The sequence below is a fragment of the Podarcis muralis genome, chromosome 6, assembly GCF_964188315.1.
Source record: "Podarcis muralis chromosome 6, rPodMur119.hap1.1, whole genome shotgun sequence".
NCBI lineage: Eukaryota > Metazoa > Chordata > Lepidosauria > Squamata > Lacertidae > Podarcis > Podarcis muralis.
In genome coordinates, this window is record NC_135660.1 from 61,192,040 (window position 1) to 61,210,971 (window position 18,932).

The 18,932-nt window shown below is 42.1% G+C and overlaps 1 protein-coding gene across 1 annotated transcript in view; it reads right to left on the minus strand.

Moving 5' to 3' along the window:
- Positions 1–1,287: 1,287 nt before the first annotated feature.
- CFAP46 (cilia and flagella associated protein 46) overlaps positions 1,288–18,932 on the minus strand; it is an 86,065-nt gene continuing 68,420 nt past the window's right edge. Inside the window, exons 51-61 of the mRNA XM_077930405.1 lie at positions 13,784–13,977; positions 12,827–12,991; positions 12,320–12,390; positions 11,498–11,558; positions 10,753–10,788; positions 9,888–9,987; positions 8,206–8,318; positions 6,948–7,029; positions 5,794–5,930; positions 4,789–4,872; positions 1,288–1,932 (exon numbers count right to left, since the gene is read on the minus strand). Of these exons, the coding sequence (XP_077786531.1) occupies positions 1,802–1,932; positions 4,789–4,872; positions 5,794–5,930; positions 6,948–7,029; positions 8,206–8,318; positions 9,888–9,987; positions 10,753–10,788; positions 11,498–11,558; positions 12,320–12,390; positions 12,827–12,991; positions 13,784–13,977 (1,174 nt within the window). The 3' untranslated portion in view covers positions 1,288–1,801. The remainder of the gene's footprint in view (positions 1,933–4,788; positions 4,873–5,793; positions 5,931–6,947; positions 7,030–8,205; positions 8,319–9,887; positions 9,988–10,752; positions 10,789–11,497; positions 11,559–12,319; positions 12,391–12,826; positions 12,992–13,783; positions 13,978–18,932) is intronic.

Below are 18,932 nucleotides of genomic sequence, written 5' to 3' on the forward strand. Positions count from 1 at the left end.
TGTTATGTTTTTCCTATTAAACCCCGGGAAACAGAAGAGTAAAGAAAATGCAGAATTTCCATAGGAGAATGTCTCTAAGATATATGCTGATTTAAAGTTAATTTCAAAACTTTGGCTGATATCACTGCAGTTCGCAACATGTGGTTTTATATTCTTAAAACGTTACAAGAAAAATAACGAATAAGATTGCCAGTAAAACAGCACATTGGCTTGGATCCAGAGAAGACCGAGAGGAGTTCCAGTCATACAACAGCGTTTGTCTACCTTTTTGCTGCAGCTATTCCTGACAGTAGATATGGGGGAGAAATCAGATGCAGTTCAAATTTAAAGGAGAACCTAACCAATTCACACTTTCATAGATAACGCATGAACCAAAATACAAGCCATCCTTCAAAACCCACAATTCTCCACATTTTGTAATGCTGCGCTCTGGCCATGTAATGTGTACAAAAATGCACACACTAGGGTAAAGGGTGAATTAAAATGCATACGTTCAAGAAAACAACACTTGAAATGCGTTATATTAGGGGGAACTGCTGTGCAAAAAAAAAGGTAAAATTCCATACAAACATTAACAAAATTTCAGAGTGATGGGGGAATGTGGAGAACAAAATTTAAGACTGAAATAATGAGAAAGTGAAACTGGCAGATTCATCCATCCCTACCTGGTAGCCAGGGACCCTTCAGAATGGTGCTTGATGCATTGCGAGAGTGCTGCAGTTTCAGGGGAGAATCAGTGGAAATTCAGCACCCCCTTCTTGAGTAAGCAAAAGTGCCATGCACTTATACCAGTGGCTTTCTAGATCTCACCAATATCTTTAAGACCTTGACTGTGATGGAAACGCCATTGATTAGTTCACATCCTGAGTGGCAGCAGAACTTGGACCAAACACTTTAGGTTCTGAGCCAGGTCTTTCACAGTCCTGCAACCTGAGATCCTCTAACTGCAGATGCTCAGCTTCAAATCTGAGGCTATTTGTACATCCAAACATGCATTTTTTCACTGAACTGCAGAAGCACCCAAGTAATACAGCAGAGCAATGCTACTGCTTATCGACTGTATGCTATTTGTAAGTTATAAAGTATACATCATTTCTGAAAACGTATATGAATCCATCTATGCAAAGCAATGCTTCCAACAGCGACATATCTTTGAAAGTACAATGACTGACACACTACATTTCCCCCAGAACTGGCCTTGTGTTATATTTCTTTTTGGTTGAGAAACAAAGCCTTAAAATTGAGTGCAGTGATTGCTCAGATAAATGACCCACCACACACATGTCTAAACCCAACAAGCACACTTTATTTGTAACCTCACATACATTATATTTACACAGTTGGTCTGCTACTGTCAATATAGATGGTTGTATGAATGGTTACTGAAGCATACAAAACTGGAACAAACAGGTACTTTCCCTCCTAGGTTAGCATACTAAACTTGATTTGAAATGCACTGTTGTGATCACTAGGTGTCAGTATAGTGCTATTTGTACAGCTAATAGTACTATGGCGGCATGTAGTAGTGTCACACACGCAATTTAGCTTGTGAGTACACATAAGGGGGAAAACAGGCCTCAAAATCTGCAGTGAAAAGTCCTGAGCAGATCGGAAACATTCAATAGCAAAAAAACATTTAATGCATATTTAAATTCAAAAGAGCCACTAAGCACAGCTCAAACTTTTATAAACTCTTATTTTTATCAAACTACAGCAAAAATAGTTTAACTTCACCATCTAACCATATTTAGATCTCCATATTTCCATACTTTCCATATTTCGTAAAGAAATTGGTTGTGAATCACACAAACATCATGTTGGGCAGCCCATATAAAACGGTATTAAGAGCTGATGGGTGTGGGGCAGGATGCACTAGCCCACCGGGACTTTCTCTCTGGTCTTCTTTCTTGTCCTCAGGGGCATCAAGCTCCGCTAGAAACACAGTTCAGAACAAATAATTAACATTTTCTTTTAGCTATAGAGATATTTTAAAGAAACCGAGAGCACGATCCTATTCAAGTTAAGCAGTTTTAAGCAAATGCTTCTAATGGAAGAGATTTAAACATGAACCCAACTTTCCTATTGACATCAAATGGATTTAAAGCGGCTTAACACTGGCTGAATGGTGCCCAGAGTTTTAATGTCTACTTGCTTAAATACCTGTCTCTTTAGGCCTGTTCAGGTGCTACATATAGTAGAGAAGGACAACTCTTAACATAGTTTTAGTCCTGACTATATAGAGCGAGATGAGCGCGCAACCTCAGAGTCGTCCGCAACTGGACTTAACAGTCAGGGGTACCTTTACCTTTACCTATATATACATTACCATATATGCTTTCGTAGATTTTCACGGGTACAGGAATGCAGGTTTTGGTGTCCTCGGGTGTCTTCCCGTGTAAAAGTTGGGGTGTCTAGGCGACGTTTCGACGAGGTCTCACTCGTCATCTTCAGGCTGGTGCTTTCGGCTTCTTGTTACTGGAACAGAGCAGGATCTCAGTGTTTGAGTTCCTATAAATACTGTTGAGGAGGTGTGGCCTCTAATGTTCTGGGCAGAGAGGAAGTTCCCAGGCTAGTGTGCCTTTTCTTCTTTTGTTTCTTAATTACTTGAGGGATATCTTGAGTGATTTCTTGAGTTGTATCCTGAGTACCACTTAGGTGGGTCATTAGGTGTGGATTAGTTGCTAAAGCCTTTGTGTCTTGACCTCTTGAACTTTGTGAAGAGTTTTTCTGAGAAGATGGTTGTACTGCATTTTGTTGTGCTCTGGCTTGGCTTCGTGTATAGGGGCGAGCTGTGGTTTTGTGGTCTGTGCCAGCCAGATCTGTGTAGGGATTGCAGGGGGGTGCAGCATCCGGAGGTGCCACCATGGTTTGGCTACTGGATGGTATCTGTAATTCATCTGTGGAGAGGGTCTGGGTTTGGGTCTGGTGTGGTTGATTGGTGATGGCGTTCTGTGTGCCTCTGGCTCTGGTGTCAGTTTTTGTGGGGAGGGCTAATTTCCAGATGTCTGGCAAGCGGGATGTGTCGTCACGCTTGTTCATGTTGTGAGGGTGTTTCTCTATCTCGATGGCTTCCATGATTATTCTCTTGTGGTGATGTTCCATGTTAAAGAGCAATTTGGAATCTGCAAAATTAATTTCGTGTCCTGTTTCTTTCATGTGTTGGAAAAGAGAGGAAGTTTTTTCTTCTTTTTTGACGGCATTCTTGTGTTCTGCGATACGTGCATTTATTCGTCTGTTTGTTTGTCCAATGTACGTGGCTGGGCAGACTTTGCAGGGTATTTCATAGACCCCTTGGTTTTCCAACTGGATTTTATCCTTGGGGTTTCTGAGGATATTGGCTATTTTTTGGTTGGTGCAAAAGGCTGTTTTGATATTGTGTTTATGGAGGATTTTGCTAATTTTATCTGTAGTGCCCTTGATATAAGGAAGGAGGGCCACTAGCCTGGGAACTTCCTCTCTGCCCAGAACATTAGAGGCCACACCTCCTCAACAGTATTTATAGGAACTCAAACACTGAGATCCTGCTCTGTTCCAGTAACAAGAAGCCGAAAGCACCAGCCTGAAGATGACGAGTGAGACCTCGTCGAAACGTCGCCTAGACACCCCAACTTTTACACGGGAAGACACCCGAGGACACCAAAACCTGCATTACCATATATGGATATACACTTGCCTATCCATATATTCATTTTTCATATACAGTACCAGTGTTCAGAAAGCACTGAAATCCCCAAGAACTCCATGTAATCAGATCTAAAATTAGCACATAAAATAACCTAGTGACCAGAAACTTTGCTAAACATTAAAGAACTGTCTGAATTAAATGCCATAAAGCTAGATACTATCAAAGGGTAGCTAATCCTAATGTTAACTGTGGGGAAACCATAACAGAGAGAAACTGTTACTGGCTACATACATACTATAACTTTAAAGGCACTGTAGTTTACCCCTTATAGAGAAACAGTCATAGTCAACTCTTAACAAACTACAGTGCTCAGAATTCTCTGAGGGGGGAAATGTGCTTCCAACAACCTTTGACAGCAAAAGGCTTCCCCATCTTGAACTTACAGAAACCTCTGGTCACTGGTGACAAGTAAACATTCCTGTTACAAGTATCTCTAGTCATTTCCCCCAGTGCAGCAAATAACAGGTTTGGGGAGCCAATTTTAATTAGGAAAACAGAGAGCAGGGATGGCGTTAATCTCCCTTCTCTGCTGCCACAGTCAAGGACTGCTTTGGGACCCCTATGTCTGCCATTAATTTCTTTTCAACTGTGAGAGAATCTAATTCTGGATCTCCTGTGCCACATTTAGCTTGGACCTTTGAGTCCTTTTTTGTAGTAAGTAAATAGGAAAAATGTTGGCATTACAGCTGTGTATAGAAATATAATTCGGTTATTTTGATGGCTCAGCACAAACCCAGTATTCAGAGGAGCAACTGTTCTTAGCACTGGAGCTATGTACGGATATGCTCCTTTGGGGAAGAACAATACCTTCCTTATGGGAGACATTTCATTCTCTCTTTTTCACACACACTCTTTTAAATATATGCATCTTTCAGTATGTGTTTTTTAAAACCCCGCTTGGTGTCTTCAATATGAGGTTAGCAAATTGCTTAGATGAGAGTGATACCATTTCTACCAGCAAGCTCAGCAGTTCCGGTGCTTGTAATATACAATATAATGGCATTTTAATCAAATAAGAAAATGGTGAGAAGAAAATGGTGGAAGATTTTGATCTGTTCACACTTAAGTCTGTGTACTTTATTTTAAAAACTTTTAAATCTTACTTTTAGGAGGTTCATCCACAGCACTCTTACTCCTTTGAATAAAACGAACAGCCTGTCCAGTTGTTTTGCCTACTTTGATAAAATCTGCAAAGAAACATAGTAGTTTTATAACTGAACACACTCAAAACAAAACACGGAAGCGAAACCTGCAGTTTTCTTCTACATTTGCAAATGACAGCTCAGTCTTAACCAGAGTTAGGTGTATGTAAGCCCACTGAAATCAGTGGCCTTTTGAAATCCTGTGGACTTCAGATTATACTTCAGATTATGCACACATTTAAGAACTGAGGTTAAATTGGTCACATTTGTTTTCAATAAAAAGCAATACTGAAGCCCCAATTAGAATGTGTTCCTTATCACATCAAGGTCCTGCCTTCTTGCAAAAAGTTGTTCCCCAGCTGCTATTTGCTGCAAAACGTAAGTACTATTTGGGACAAATAGAAGCTGGGGGAGTTTTGATAGGAAACCAGACCAAGGCACAAATTTGGATTGGGAGCATGTTCCCACTGCTCTAGGCCTTTCATGAGTACAGACCCCCAAATGCCCCTATTTTCCAGGGACAGTCCAGGATTTACAGAAGCAGAAGTCATGGTTTCTGATCCAATCCCAGAATGTCCGACTTTTCCTTAGGAAGTCCCTCTTTTCATTGGAGAAATGTTGGAGGGCATGGTAGGATATCCCTATTGTCGTCAGAGAGTATGGAGTTATGTGACCTAAGGAGATAAGTACAACCTATAGTAGACATCTGAAGGCAGCCCTGTATAGGGAAGCTTTTAAATGTTTTATTATGTTTTTATATATGTTGGAAGCTGCCTAGAGTGGCTGGGGTAACCCAGTAAGATGGGCAGGGTATAAATAATAAAATGATGATGATGGAATAGGACATCCCTATTTTCATCGGAGTATAGAAGCTTCATTTGTTCACATCTAAGCATGAACACTAACGTCACCATTGACAAGAAAGGCATTAGGCTCAGCTGTTTTATGAAGTTTGCTATTACACACTTTCACATAAGCTTTCCATTTTTGTCGCATTCTCTTCCAGCGTCGTATACCATTGGTTAGCTATGACAGAACGCACTCCAGCAAGGCTCAGAAAGATTGTTGTCTCTGTTGGCTTTTCCAGAGAGAGGCGTACAGAGCTAAAAAAAAAGAAAAGAAAAAAGAAATGCAATGAATGAAAATTACAGGTACAGACATTCTTAAATGACCTGAACAAAAGAGACAAAACCCGTTCATTCAAATTTTATCAGTTCACTAGAATAGAAAGTAAACTGCATTTTTTCTTATCTTTTTCTCACCAGCATGTCCGGCATTAAATATTTTATTTATTTTCTACAGTATCTTTATAGAGTTCTCTTTGCGTCTTACAAGAAATAAGTTTAATAACAATTTAAATACAAAATCATCATCACCATCACCATCACCATTTTATTTGTATGCCGCCTTTCCATAGTTAAAACAATGCTCAAGGCGGCTTACAACATGACAAGAATTGCATAATTACCAACATAACAAAAGTCATAAACAATAAATAAAACACATCAAAAGGTACACAACCAAATGGAAAACAATTTCCACATAAATCATAAAATCTAAAACTAAGAAGACAGCATTAATATCACAATTTAAAATGACGTAGATAAAAAATAAAAGCAATTTAAAAAACAAAACAAAAACAGAGCCCTCTCTGCCCGGCAGCAGCAGCAGCAGCACTCTTTATGGAGCCTGTCAGGCCCCGCCCCAAGCCAGGTGGAGAGAAACAGGGCATAAAACATATAGGGACTGTGGTCCTGAGATCGGGTTTAGCTGGCCTTTAGGGGGCGGACAGAAGCAAAGCCTGCTCCACTCTGGTCTGCTTCCTTACCACACCCACCTGGACTAGCCGGTTTGAACTGTGTGGCGGCAAAGACTCATCACTCCGGGGGGCTGCCTGCCTAGCATAGCTCTCTGGGGCCCGAGTCTGCCATGATGGGCTGTAATCATCGCCCACCCTGGGACTGGGTGAGCAGCCATTTTTGACAGCAAGGAATGAGGAATTTAGGTTGCAATCCTATGCACTCTTTCCTGGGAGTAAGTTCCATTGAACTCAGTGGTACTTACTTTGGAGTAGAGGACTGCCTTGGACAGAATGACTTTAAAACTTATGCCATTCTTACCTTTTAAACCCATCAAGGTTTATCACTCGTGCAGTACTTGGTTTTGAATGCACGAGGTCTGAAAGTATCACCAACTGACACTCTGTGGGAAGGGAAGCAATAATATGAATATTATACTTTAGTAATAATAATAATAATAATAATAATAATAAATAATAAAAAAAAATTATTTATATCCCGCCCTCCCCAGCCGAAGCCGGGCTCAGGGTGGCTAACAACAATAAAACAGTACAAAAGTACAGCACAAAAGTAGCATTTTCAATCCAAACATACATGAGCAGAAAATTGCTTGTCTAACAAGGCTTTAATATTCCACATTCCTCACTGCAGACCCCTGTAAAATTATCCAAAATGGTATGGTGTGTGACATGGGGGCAGTGGAATTTAGGCAGAAATCAGGGGAGGCAGTGATGGACATTGGGAACCCCAAGGTTTCAAGAAGTATTTGATAAAACCTTGATAAAAGACCTTAAGGGAACAACTCCCTAACAGTCAATAAGGACTGAGCATGCTCAGTGGTTGTGGAATGCTGACCAACCAGGGGTAGGTAACAGAAAGCCTGGTGCAGTGGCTGTGGAACAAAATATAGAATGTTGAAGAAGCATGGCTGACGCATTGGAACAGTGAATGGGAGCACTGCAAAGGGCCACATTTTGTTTCAGGTCTCAGCCATTCACTGTTTGCCTTGCTAGTACTGCCACCAATATATAATAAAACTGTGCAGTGTTGAACAGTCAGTTGTTAAGGCACATCATCCCAAGACCACTCCATGGAACAGAAATTTGCTCCATTATTCAGAAAGTGTGCCTCAAGGGATGACCCCCCTCAATACAGGGTTGTAAGTACCCCATCTGATGTAAATCTCATGCTGTGGGAGCGGCTAATGGCTCCTTTCTGACACCTTAAAATTCCCAGGCCACATGAGAGAGGCCCATGCTGTGCCTCCTTCTTCCCTACATCAGTGGTACTCCCAATTCCAGAAAAACAAAAGCTGACAAGGGGATGAGGTCCAATTTGGGTGCCCAAGCTTCTGATTTTACCTATGCTATGTAAGAAGAAACCATGCTTACAGCAGCTTTTGTGTTAATAATGTGATTTGCACAGGGACCACAAATTAAATCACCTTTGAATGACAACTTTTGCAGAAAGCTGATCTAACACTTGTAATAATAAAACCACATATTTCAATCTGAGTAAATAGAATTTTGTTATGATCTGCAAGGAAAGCAAACAGCCTTTTTCAGCTTCATAAAATCACCTGGGATATTCATAGCAACTAATCTTTCAAGTAATGTATATAAGAGAAATCTTGCCAGTCCAGAGAAGATAAATGCACTGCAGTTGTTCAGTAAGTATTCCCAGTCTGCTTGACTGAAAGGGGGAGGGAAAAAAGAACAGTCAAAACTTTAGTCTGCACTGTATGCTATTAATTTGTATTAGCATGATGTTCTGCTACTTTAAGTAGCTCAGCTCTAGAAAACATTACATTTAAAGAAATATGATCAGTTTTCATCAACTATGTGCCCTAGTGCCAGGAATGCAGTCGTACTTTGGAAGTCAAACGGAATCCATTCCGGAAGTCTGTTCGACTTCCAAAATGTTTGAAAACCAAATCATGGCTTCTGATTGGCTGCAGAAAGCTCCTGCGGCCAATCAGAAGCCGCGGAAGCCCCGTTGGATGTTCGGGTTCCCAAAGAACATTCACAATCTGGAACAATCACTTCTGGGTTTGCTGTGTTTGGGAGCCAAAACGTCCGAGTTCCAGGGCATTCGGGATCCAAGGTACGACTGTACTTGGAAAAGCAACAACAGATGGTGTGGTGGAGCACAGCTACTCACTTGACCTCGAGATGGCTGTATTGCTGCTGTTTATCAGGAGGCAGAGAGGAGTAGTGGGGAAGCAGTGGCAAGGTTAGCACAGAGCAAATGCACCACTGGGAGCATCAGAGAGGCACTTGCACTGCACTGACCTGGCTGTCCCCCATCTCCCAGTAAGCAGCAGCAAGATGCTGTCTGGCGGTCAGGTGAATGCTGCCACCCCACTCCACCTTACCCCCTGCTACTATACGAACTGTGCATGAAGAGGAAAATAATTTAGAATTCTATTTTTACAGATAGGAAGAGTATCTGTATTAAGTGTATAAGGGCATGCCTGTGCACGTGCTTTCTAAATTCTGAAAGGAGCTGCCCACTGTTCCCTGTTACTTTTCTTCCTTTGGTTATTTTTATTGCAAAGGACCGACACGCTCGGGCTTAAGAAGGTAAGATGAGCCTGCTGGATCAAGCCAATGGCGCCACATCCAGCATCCCATTCTCACAATGGCCAACCAGATGCTTATGGAAAGAGGAATGCAAGAAAGCTCTCTCCCCTCCTGCAGTTTGCAGCAACTGACTGCTTCTGCCTGTGGAGCTAAAACACAGCCATCAGGGTTAGCAGCTATGGGCTGAGTTTGACTAATCTTTTAAAGTCATCCAAGTTTGTGGCCACCAGTGCCTCTTGTGGGAGTCAATTCCATAGTTAAGCTATGTGCTGTGTGAAGAATGCTTTCTTTTGTCTGTCCTGAAGCTTCCAGCGTTTAGCTTCATTGGGTGTTCCTGAGTTCTGGTGTAATGAAAAAGGAAGAAAAAATGTCTCTGTATCCACTGTCTCCGTACCACCTATCCCAGGTCATTCCTTACTCAGCATTTTTCTAAACTAAGAAACCACAAAGGTCGAGCAAGTTTAAGCCCCATTCTTTTCAATGGGAAAATTTCTTAAACCACACACTGCAATCAGTGGGATCTGAAAGCGACTAAATTTTGGCTGGATTCTCTCCCCACAACAGCCTTGTTTTGACTTCTTTACTAGCAGCAGATGAACAAACATATTACCGGTAGGCATCTGTTTAGGTACTAAAAAAATAATAATGTGCAAAATTAATGAGAAACAAACTTACATACCTTGCAAATTGCGTGTTACCCATAATTCCATCCCAACGGAGTGTAAACGGCTCAAATTTCTCTAGGAGTGTCTTAAATTTTTGTGCAGGATTATCTGATTCTGAGCATACAATTTTTTATCATTAGGGTTTTCCAGTGCTTACACACCCACCCACCCACTCTGTATAATTTTAAGCAGCTGTAGCTTTAAAAAAGAGTATTACAGTAGCTTCGTAAATAAGCCTACAAAGGTTAGTAGCCTACCAAAAAAAAAAAAGTTACTAGCCTGCTAACAGGGCAGTAGTCTGTGTTTTCATGCTGACCACAGAAGACTGGAAGACTGGAAATGCAGGCTTCTAGCAACTTAGGAGAGTAGGGTTTGTTTGTTTTTTAGTTTTTCTTTTAGGTGCCTTCTACCCAGTGGACTATTAGAGGAGGGTCTAGATTCTTCTCCGCTAGCTGCTTTGTTTCCATATTGGTTGCAGAGGAAGGATTTTTCTCTTTCCACAACTAGCACACTAACCAAGCAGGCTGAAGGAGTAGGCTCAGAGTGATCTGTCGTTCCTCTGCCAGCCTGCTTGCTTGCCTATGGCAGCAGGATGATTTGTTCAACGCAAGACTACAACACCAACTTTTTCAGATATAACAGTTATCATATGGAGCTTTCTGCATGCAAAAAGAGGACCTTTAAAAAATGACTTTCTTTCATATATAAAATAAAACCAGGTCATTCTCTTTCAGCCATAAACTGTAGCCACTTCTACATATTAGGTGCGCAGTGTTAGAAAATGTTTTCAGTGGTGTTAAAAAAAAGAAAATAGAGTTCTAGGTTGCTTTCTACTACAGCTATTGTAATGGCAAACAAGTTATAATGTACAAACTTTACCTCTTTCTCTTACATCATTATATGGATCCACAACATCTGAGACATACCATTAAGAACATGCAAATGAGGGGTGTCAATTTTAAATATAATTAACTACATACAAATCCTCCCCCCGCCTCCAGTTTCGATTGGGTGCAGGAACCAGAAACAAAGCCAGTGGCACCCTCAACATCCAATCCTAATGTATCACTTTTCGATATCTTCCCTGAAGAAATCACCACCAGCAGTTCCCTCCTTCTGCTTACCAGGCCCCCACTTTTGTGCCTAAGCAAACTCTTTACCCTTCCTAAGTCAGTAGCATCCAAGCTCTCTTTCCCAAGGCCATTGCTTGACCTCCTTAGTCCTCTCACACGATGATACAGCTTCCCTTCCATCTTTGCAGCTTAAGTATTGTCTAGAAAGCAAGTATTCTTTTCTACTGTCCAAAGGTCTCTCTCACACCAATTCCACACCATTTCCTCTCGACTGTAAAGGTTAGCAAACTGAAAGCTAGACACTTTCTATACACTTTGACACTTGCAATACTGTAGAATTTAGTAGCAACAACAGTAGTAGTAGTAGCTGGCATAGGGAAGTCAGTCTGATTGCCCTACAAGCTTTCCTAGCTCTGAAGACGATTCAGTAACTGACATAGACAGTAGCAGTGATGTGGCTCGATTGCTGAGCTCAAGGGAACGGGCAGCTCGGATGTAAAACTCATGATTTAAGTATTCCATTTGCTAATCAATAGCTTCTGAAAGGATACATTTAACATTATGTATATCAATTGGAAGGCAGTTGGGTGGCAGAACACGGTTAAGGTTAGGCTGTTGAATAAGAAACAGTCATAGCTTTAGTATGAAAGAACACCCACAGCACAATTCTTAACTTCTTTTCTCAGAATGAAAACCTAATATGCTCCATTGGGACTCACCCTCTGGCAAGCATGCTCAGGACTGGAATCCTAAGTAGCATCCATCAATACCGCATAACACTGTTTTTGTCATAATAACATGGATTGCTCACGGCTGCCCAAGGTAGAAATAAATTATATTCTCCCCCCCCCCCCCCCATATTTGTTAGGACTTTCTTGATTGTTTTCTCCTATTGTAGTCCCTTTCCTAAGATTAAGACTTGGACATAATAGGAACGCATAGGGGAGGTGAAGGAGGAAGAACAGAAACAGCCTCCATATCTCAGACCTTCCTGTCTAAAGCAGGGGTGGACAATCTGTGGGACAACAGATGTGGGACAACAAGTCCTATCATCCCTGACTAAGGGTGATGGGAGCTGGAGTCCAACCAGAGCTGGCCAACCATCTGGATGCCTGAGCTGAAGGACTAGATTGTGTTTCCTCCATTACATGTTCTAGAACCTACTGGACTGATAGGTCTTGTTTTGTAACAAAAGGTATAACAAGACAAAACAAGGATACATGCAAACACAATGCATAATACAACTGCTTCACTAATATGCATATTAAAATTAAAATTAAACTACTAGAAAGTTGCAGAGTTTTTGTATCTTGAACAGGGCATTATGATACAGCTTAGAAATGCATCAGATATCGTCAAAAATATATACTTACTACTTTCATACTCTTTCTGTGTTCACCTTTTGGTCTTGATTCTTTTTTCCCATCCTTTTTGAACTCATTTTCTGAAAATGTTAAAAGCACAATCATCCTTAGAATAAGATATGACACCCTCTCCCTAATCCCTGCCATGTTTTCCAGAGATTGACATACTTCTCATGGTCATCAATATATGTGAGTTGCAGAGATCGTCTGAAGGCTTATTACAAGTAATTCTTCTGATAACCAACATTTGCATTCTAACATTGATTGTATACACAGGTTCAAACACCACAATACTTTTTCACAGGAGTCTCTACATAAGAATAATAGAATCATAAAATTGTAGAATTGTAGAACTGGAAGGGACGCTGAGACAGTTAATGGTGAGGTACAAGGCTGCTCCCTAAGCAGAAATGTAAAATATATTATCGTGATACCAACTAACATCAAAAAGGGATTCAAAGTCTATATCTATCTATCTAACATTATATTTTCAAATATATAAAAACTTGTCTGTACCTGATTCGTCTTTATGTAAGCGGTTGTAGAACATTTGGAGAGAAAAGTCTCTGGACACAGAACTTATTGTCTTTTCTTGAAAGATATTCAGACCCTCCAAAGGAAATTCCAAAAGACATTTGTCCAAAAGTAGTATTATGCATTCTCCTATATCTTCAATGCCAGCTGAATGTAGGAAAAATGGGGAAGAAAAATAATTCTCAATAAAAGAATAACAACTGTTCTTAAATGGGAAGCATTTTTTGCTTCTGCTCAGATAAACTGACGCTGTTTTCATCCCCAGTTAAGACGAAGAGATAAATGAAGTCTTTAAACACACACACACACACACACACACACACACATTTGGGAAGCCCCTGGGAAAACCATGCAGAATATAGGACTTCTTGGTTCGGAGGTAGCCAGTGCCATGAATTAATCAGAAGTCAACATTTCTTTCTACACCCAAATATAATGGCTACATTAAAGCACAATAAACTGAGTCTTGGGTTTGCACACTTTCTCTCTTGCTTCTTGCACATGCAAAGGGAGGAGATTAGAAGTGTCTGCTCCTAGATTGAGGCAAACCATAGTTCATTGCCTCATCCATACCTAGAAATCTGTAATTTGCTCAAACCATAGGATGAAACCATTATTGGGGCTTCTGGTTTCTGGTTTGTGAGCAACCTATGGTTTGCATAAACCAGGAAAGGAAATTTCTATTGCCCTCCCAACATGCATGGACTATTGGGAAATGGGAAGAGGATTCACAAGCATGCAATGGTTTGTCATCATGGTTAAATATAAACAAAACAATCTGCCTTTGAAAATGCATAATTACAGAGATCACAGATAACTTATGCAAACCTGAGAATACAATACTTTATACTTTGAAATTTTGTCGCAAACTATTTATCAAGAAGATAATGTTATTGGATCATCTGACGCTATATATATGCTTTAGAACTTAAGACATACCTGGAGCTGTAGTGGCTTTCTCCTTATTTTTAGTTTTTGCTTTCCCTGCCTCACTTGCTTTGCCTTTTCCTGAGCCATCTGCTTTAGTTTTTCCTGGACTACCTTTTCTGCCTTTTCCTGAGTCACCTGCCTTAGTTTTACCTGAGTCACCTTTACCTTTTCCTGAATCAGCTGGAGAGACTGCTGGACTTGGCCTGAGGAGACAAAGACCAGGTCTTAAAAATATTGTACAGCATATAATTTTTTAAAGAACAGTAACAGGAATCAAATACTTGCAGTTTCATATTACCTGCAACAGGAAAAGCAGAACTCACCTGGCTTTATCATACAAGAGAAACACACATTCTCATAGTTTTACTTAAGGTTAATATAGACTTGCATAGTTCTGATTGTTCCAAAGACCTGAATAGATTGGTATAAAATTACAGATGATGCTTCTACCTCCAGGCAGCAGGTGCTACAGGGACCAAGATGAACCAAGCACATCACTGGCAGTGTTGGCTACTGGACGAAGATACCTAACTGTGACACTGCCAATGCCTGAAAAAATTGTCAGGAAAAAGCACCAAGGCAAAAGCCAGCTCCAGATGGCTGGAATGCAAAACAGGATGTTGTGGTTTGCAGATGTACTCTTGGAGAAAAGGTGGAGTCTTTTCTCTGTACTGAGCACCGGATGTTAGCTCAGAGTGTCATCTGACCTGTACTGGAAGTACAGGGGCGGAGTGTTGTGACTCTCCTAATGGAGACTGAAGGGTGCAGTCACATTTCTATGTACTGCTGGAGACAGGAATAAAAAGACATGTAAAAGGACTCCTGTCTGTCTCATTTCCCTCCCTGGGAGAATGCAGGGGAGGAGAGAAGAAGAGGAAAGCAGAGGGTGTGTTTTTCTCACGACTAATGAGAAGAATCGCCGGGTTTGTTTACCTAGCCTGCCGGCAGTCGCAGACGGATGGTAAACACAGTATCTCGCTCAATTGCCTCGGGGGAGGCTAGGTACCTCTGCCTGTGAGCCAAGATACTAACATATGGCAGCATTCGGATGGTTGCGATTCATCAAACTTCTGCAAGAGAGGCTGGTGAAGTGTCCTCCTCTGCTCCAAGGAAGATAAGCGTCTGATAGCAGCCGGAGGCTGACCTGACGGATGGATCCAGAGGAAAGTCTTTTCCAAAGCAACAGAGCTCAAGGTATGCTGCATTTCGGGCTAAAAGTGTGAACGCAGTTTGATTAACTCACTGGTTCACGGGAGCTGTGTTTCAAAGAAAACGAAAGCTCCGGAAGGAGAGGCCTGCAGTTCAGAGGCTGAAGCCTGCATTCCACAAATTCCTGTGGTTAAGATAAAGCCTTCCCGCATGCACAGTAGCTAAAAGAAGCCTGTCAGAGACGTGGAAATTTACTAGCTACGCAGATGGTTCTGAGTGTGAGCCTGGGAAAGCGAAACAAAACCAGAGAATGTTTTGGCTACAAGTTTACGTGCTCTTGGAGGGACTTTCCGTAGCAGCCAGAGTTTAGCTGCCAGGTGCCAAAGAGCGTAAACAACTTGCAGTTTGCCTGCCTGAGAAAGAAAAAAACAACTGTTGGATTTTACAGTTTGTTTGAGAGTGTGAGCTGGAGGCTTTGGCTTCAAGATGGATGCCAAGAAGGGAGCTCTGCCTTGCCCACCTCCCTTAACCAATGACAATTATCCATCTTGGTCTGTAAAGATGAAGGCCCTGCTGCAGAATCAGAGGCTTTTTGATGTAATTGAAAACCCCATCCCTGCAGCACCAACCAGAGGTTGGGAGTCACGGAACGTGAGGGCCAGGACTGCTATAATTCTGTGTGTCTCAGATCAGCAGCTTGTGCATATCCAGCATTTAGAAAATGCGAAAGAGGTTTGGGATACGCTACGCACAACGCATCAGAGAGATGCTGGTTCTTCAGCGTTGCTGTATTTTGAGAAGTTGACCAATCTGAGACTTGCGCCTGATGGAGATGTTCAAGCGCACCTGACAGAAATGAAGTTTCTGCGTCAACAGATGGTGGAACGCAATTTCCGTCTACAGGAGGAAGTGTTTTGCTTCATGATGATTAACAGCCTTAATCGCACCTACAAGGTTGTTGCCAGTCAGCTTGGTTCCCTACCGGCCGCGCAGCTAACCGCGGAGAGAGTGTGTGCTGTGGTCCTGAATGAACACGACAGATTTGCTGCCCTGGAAGTGAAGGACAGGGGGAGGAAAGAACAGAGTTCAAATCTTCCCACTGCTGAATCTACTGGAGAGCATGGAGTAGCATTGAGCGCCGTCCTATGTCACAATTGTGGACAGACTGGGCATCTACAGTGGAACTGTAAGAAGCCGCGTCAGTCAAGAGGAGCAAAGAGCAGCTCTACGAAGCCTGAGGCATCAGGCAAAAGCCGTTCCAAGTGCCAGGTGAAACCTGCAAAGGCTATGATGGCGAAAGGAACCACGCCAGATGTTGGGAACGCCTTTATAATCGACACTGGATGTACAAAACATTTATGCCCACACAGACAACTGTTTTCGACGTTGAAGAAGCAAAGCTTCACTGTGAAACAGGCCAACGGTCAAGAGTTGGAAGCGACCGGAATTGGGACTGTGTATCTTGAGAGTCTGAACTTGACTATAAGCGATGTTTACCTGGTTCCAGAACTGAGATTTAATCTGCTGAGTGTGTCGCAGATTGCGAAGAAAGGACTGAAACTGTCCTATGATGCCAAAAGATGCAAGATCTACAAAGATGGAGAACTGTTTCTTACTGCCAGAGAGAAAGATGGACTGTATTTGTTGACTTTTGATCAAAGTGATTACATGAAATGTAATACTTCTGATTCTAACGCAATTTCTCTTGCAGGTGTGACCAACAAGAGCACCAAGAAGGTGACTAACAAGGTCGACAGAGCATTTCAGCGGGTGTATGCTGATGTGATTGGTCCTCTAGAACCATCTAGAGGCGGTGCAAAATATTACCTTGTGTGTGTTGATTGTTTCTCTAATTATTCTTGGGTTTATTTGATGGAGAAACCGCAAGAAATTTTAGAAAAGTTTCAGGAGTTTTATGACAAGGTAAAAAATATGCATGATGCTAACATTGATTGTCTTTTCACAGATGACAAACAAGTTTTTCTGTTACAGAAGTTTCAGAAGTTCCTGGATGGAGAAGGGATAGACCACAAAGTTGCTGTCTCGCCAGAAGCGTGGAACAGAGGGGTCTGTGTTAGGGTGAACAAAGAATTGCAAAAGGGGATGCATGCACAATTGCTGAGTTCACATTTACCACATGAATATTGGGCCGAGTCGCTAGCGTCCTATCTTCATGTGTGGTTGAGAAAGATCTCAACAGAGTTGGGATGTTCTCCTTTTGAGAAGCTGTTCAAAAGAAAACCTTCTGTTGCCTATTTTAAGGTTTTCGGGTCTCATGTGAGAACAGAAGCTCCAGGTGGAATGAAGAATGCCAGAGGCATTTTTGTGGGTTATGAAAAAGGTCTCTATAGAGTAATTTTGTCTGAATCTGGTCAGGTGATTCTCACAAAGTTTCTAGAGAGTGCTCCAGAAAAGGAGCGGGTTATAGAACAAACATTTCCCACAGGTGACCATTCAGATGATGACGATTTTTCTGATGTCACAGATTACAGTGGTACTGATGATGATGACAGTGATAGCTCAGAGAGTTCAGTTGTAACAGTCATTGAGAGGAAATCTCACACGATGGATAGACCTTCACAGATGAAGGAAGAACCACTGTTAGCCAATGCTACTGGTTCTCAACAAAGTCCAGAGGTTGAACCAGTGAGCACAGAGGATCAGCACCTCATACGCAGGTCTGAGAGAGTTACAAAGGGTGTACCACCAAAGAGGTACTCAAAAGAGTTTGCTAACGTAGCTGTTGCATGTGTTGCTATTGTTAACAACTCAAAGCAGGTTAAAGCAGTGTCTAAGTCAGAGACAAAGACACAACAGAGAGTAGCAAGCCAAGGTAATGCAGAAGCACTCATTCCTTGGAAACCAGACAACCAGAGAGGTACACTGGTGAAACCAGTGGTGGGGAGTTCCAAGGGTGGAACTGAAACAACAGGGGACTGTTATATGTATAACAACTGTTTGTTTTCTTCTCTGGATCATGTTTTGCCTATTGATGCTTTTGGGGGAGGATGTCAGGAAAAAGCACCAAGGCAAAAGCCAGCTCCAGATGGCTGGAATGCAAAACAGGATGTTGTGGTTTGCAGATGTACTCTTGGAGAAAAGGTGGAGTCTTTTCTCTGTACTGAGCACCGGATGTTAGCTCAGAGTGTCATCTGACCTGTACTGGAAGTACAGGGGCGGAGTGTTGTGACTCTCCTAATGGAGACTGAAGGGTGCAGTCACATTTCTATGTACTGCTGGAGACAGGAATAAAAAGACATGTAAAAGGACTCCTGTCTGTCTCATTTCCCTCCCTGGGAGAATGCAGGGGAGGAGAGAAGAAGAGGAAAGCAGAGGGTGTGTTTTTCTCACGACTAATGAGAAGAATCGCCGGGTTTGTTTACCTAGCCTGCCGGCAGTCGCAGACGGATGGTAAACACAGTATCTCGCTCAATTGCCTCGGGGGAGGCTAGGTACCTCTGCCTGTGAGCCAAGATACTAACATATGGCAGCATTCGGATGGTTGCGATTCATCAAACTTCTGCAAGAGAGGCTGGTGAAGTGTCCTCCTCTGCTCCAAGGAAGATAAGCGTCTGATAGCAGCCGGAGGCTGACCTGACGGATGGATCCAGAGGAAAGTCTTTTCCAAAGCAACAGAGCTCAAGGTATGCTGCATTTCGGGCTAAAAGTGTGAACGCAGTTTGATTAACTCACTGGTTCACGGGAGCTGTGTTTCAAAGAAAACGAAAGCTCCGGAAGGAGAGGCCTGCAGTTCAGAGGCTGAAGCCTGCATTCCACAAATTCCTGTGGTTAAGATAAAGCCTTCCCGCATGCACAGTAGCTAAAAGAAGCCTGTCAGAGACGTGGAAATTTACTAGCTACGCAGATGGTTCTGAGTGTGAGCCTGGGAAAGCGAAACAAAACCAGAGAATGTTTTGGCTACAAGTTTACGTGCTCTTGGAGGGACTTTCCGTAGCAGCCAGAGTTTAGCTGCCAGGTGCCAAAGAGCGTAAACAACTTGCAGTTGCCT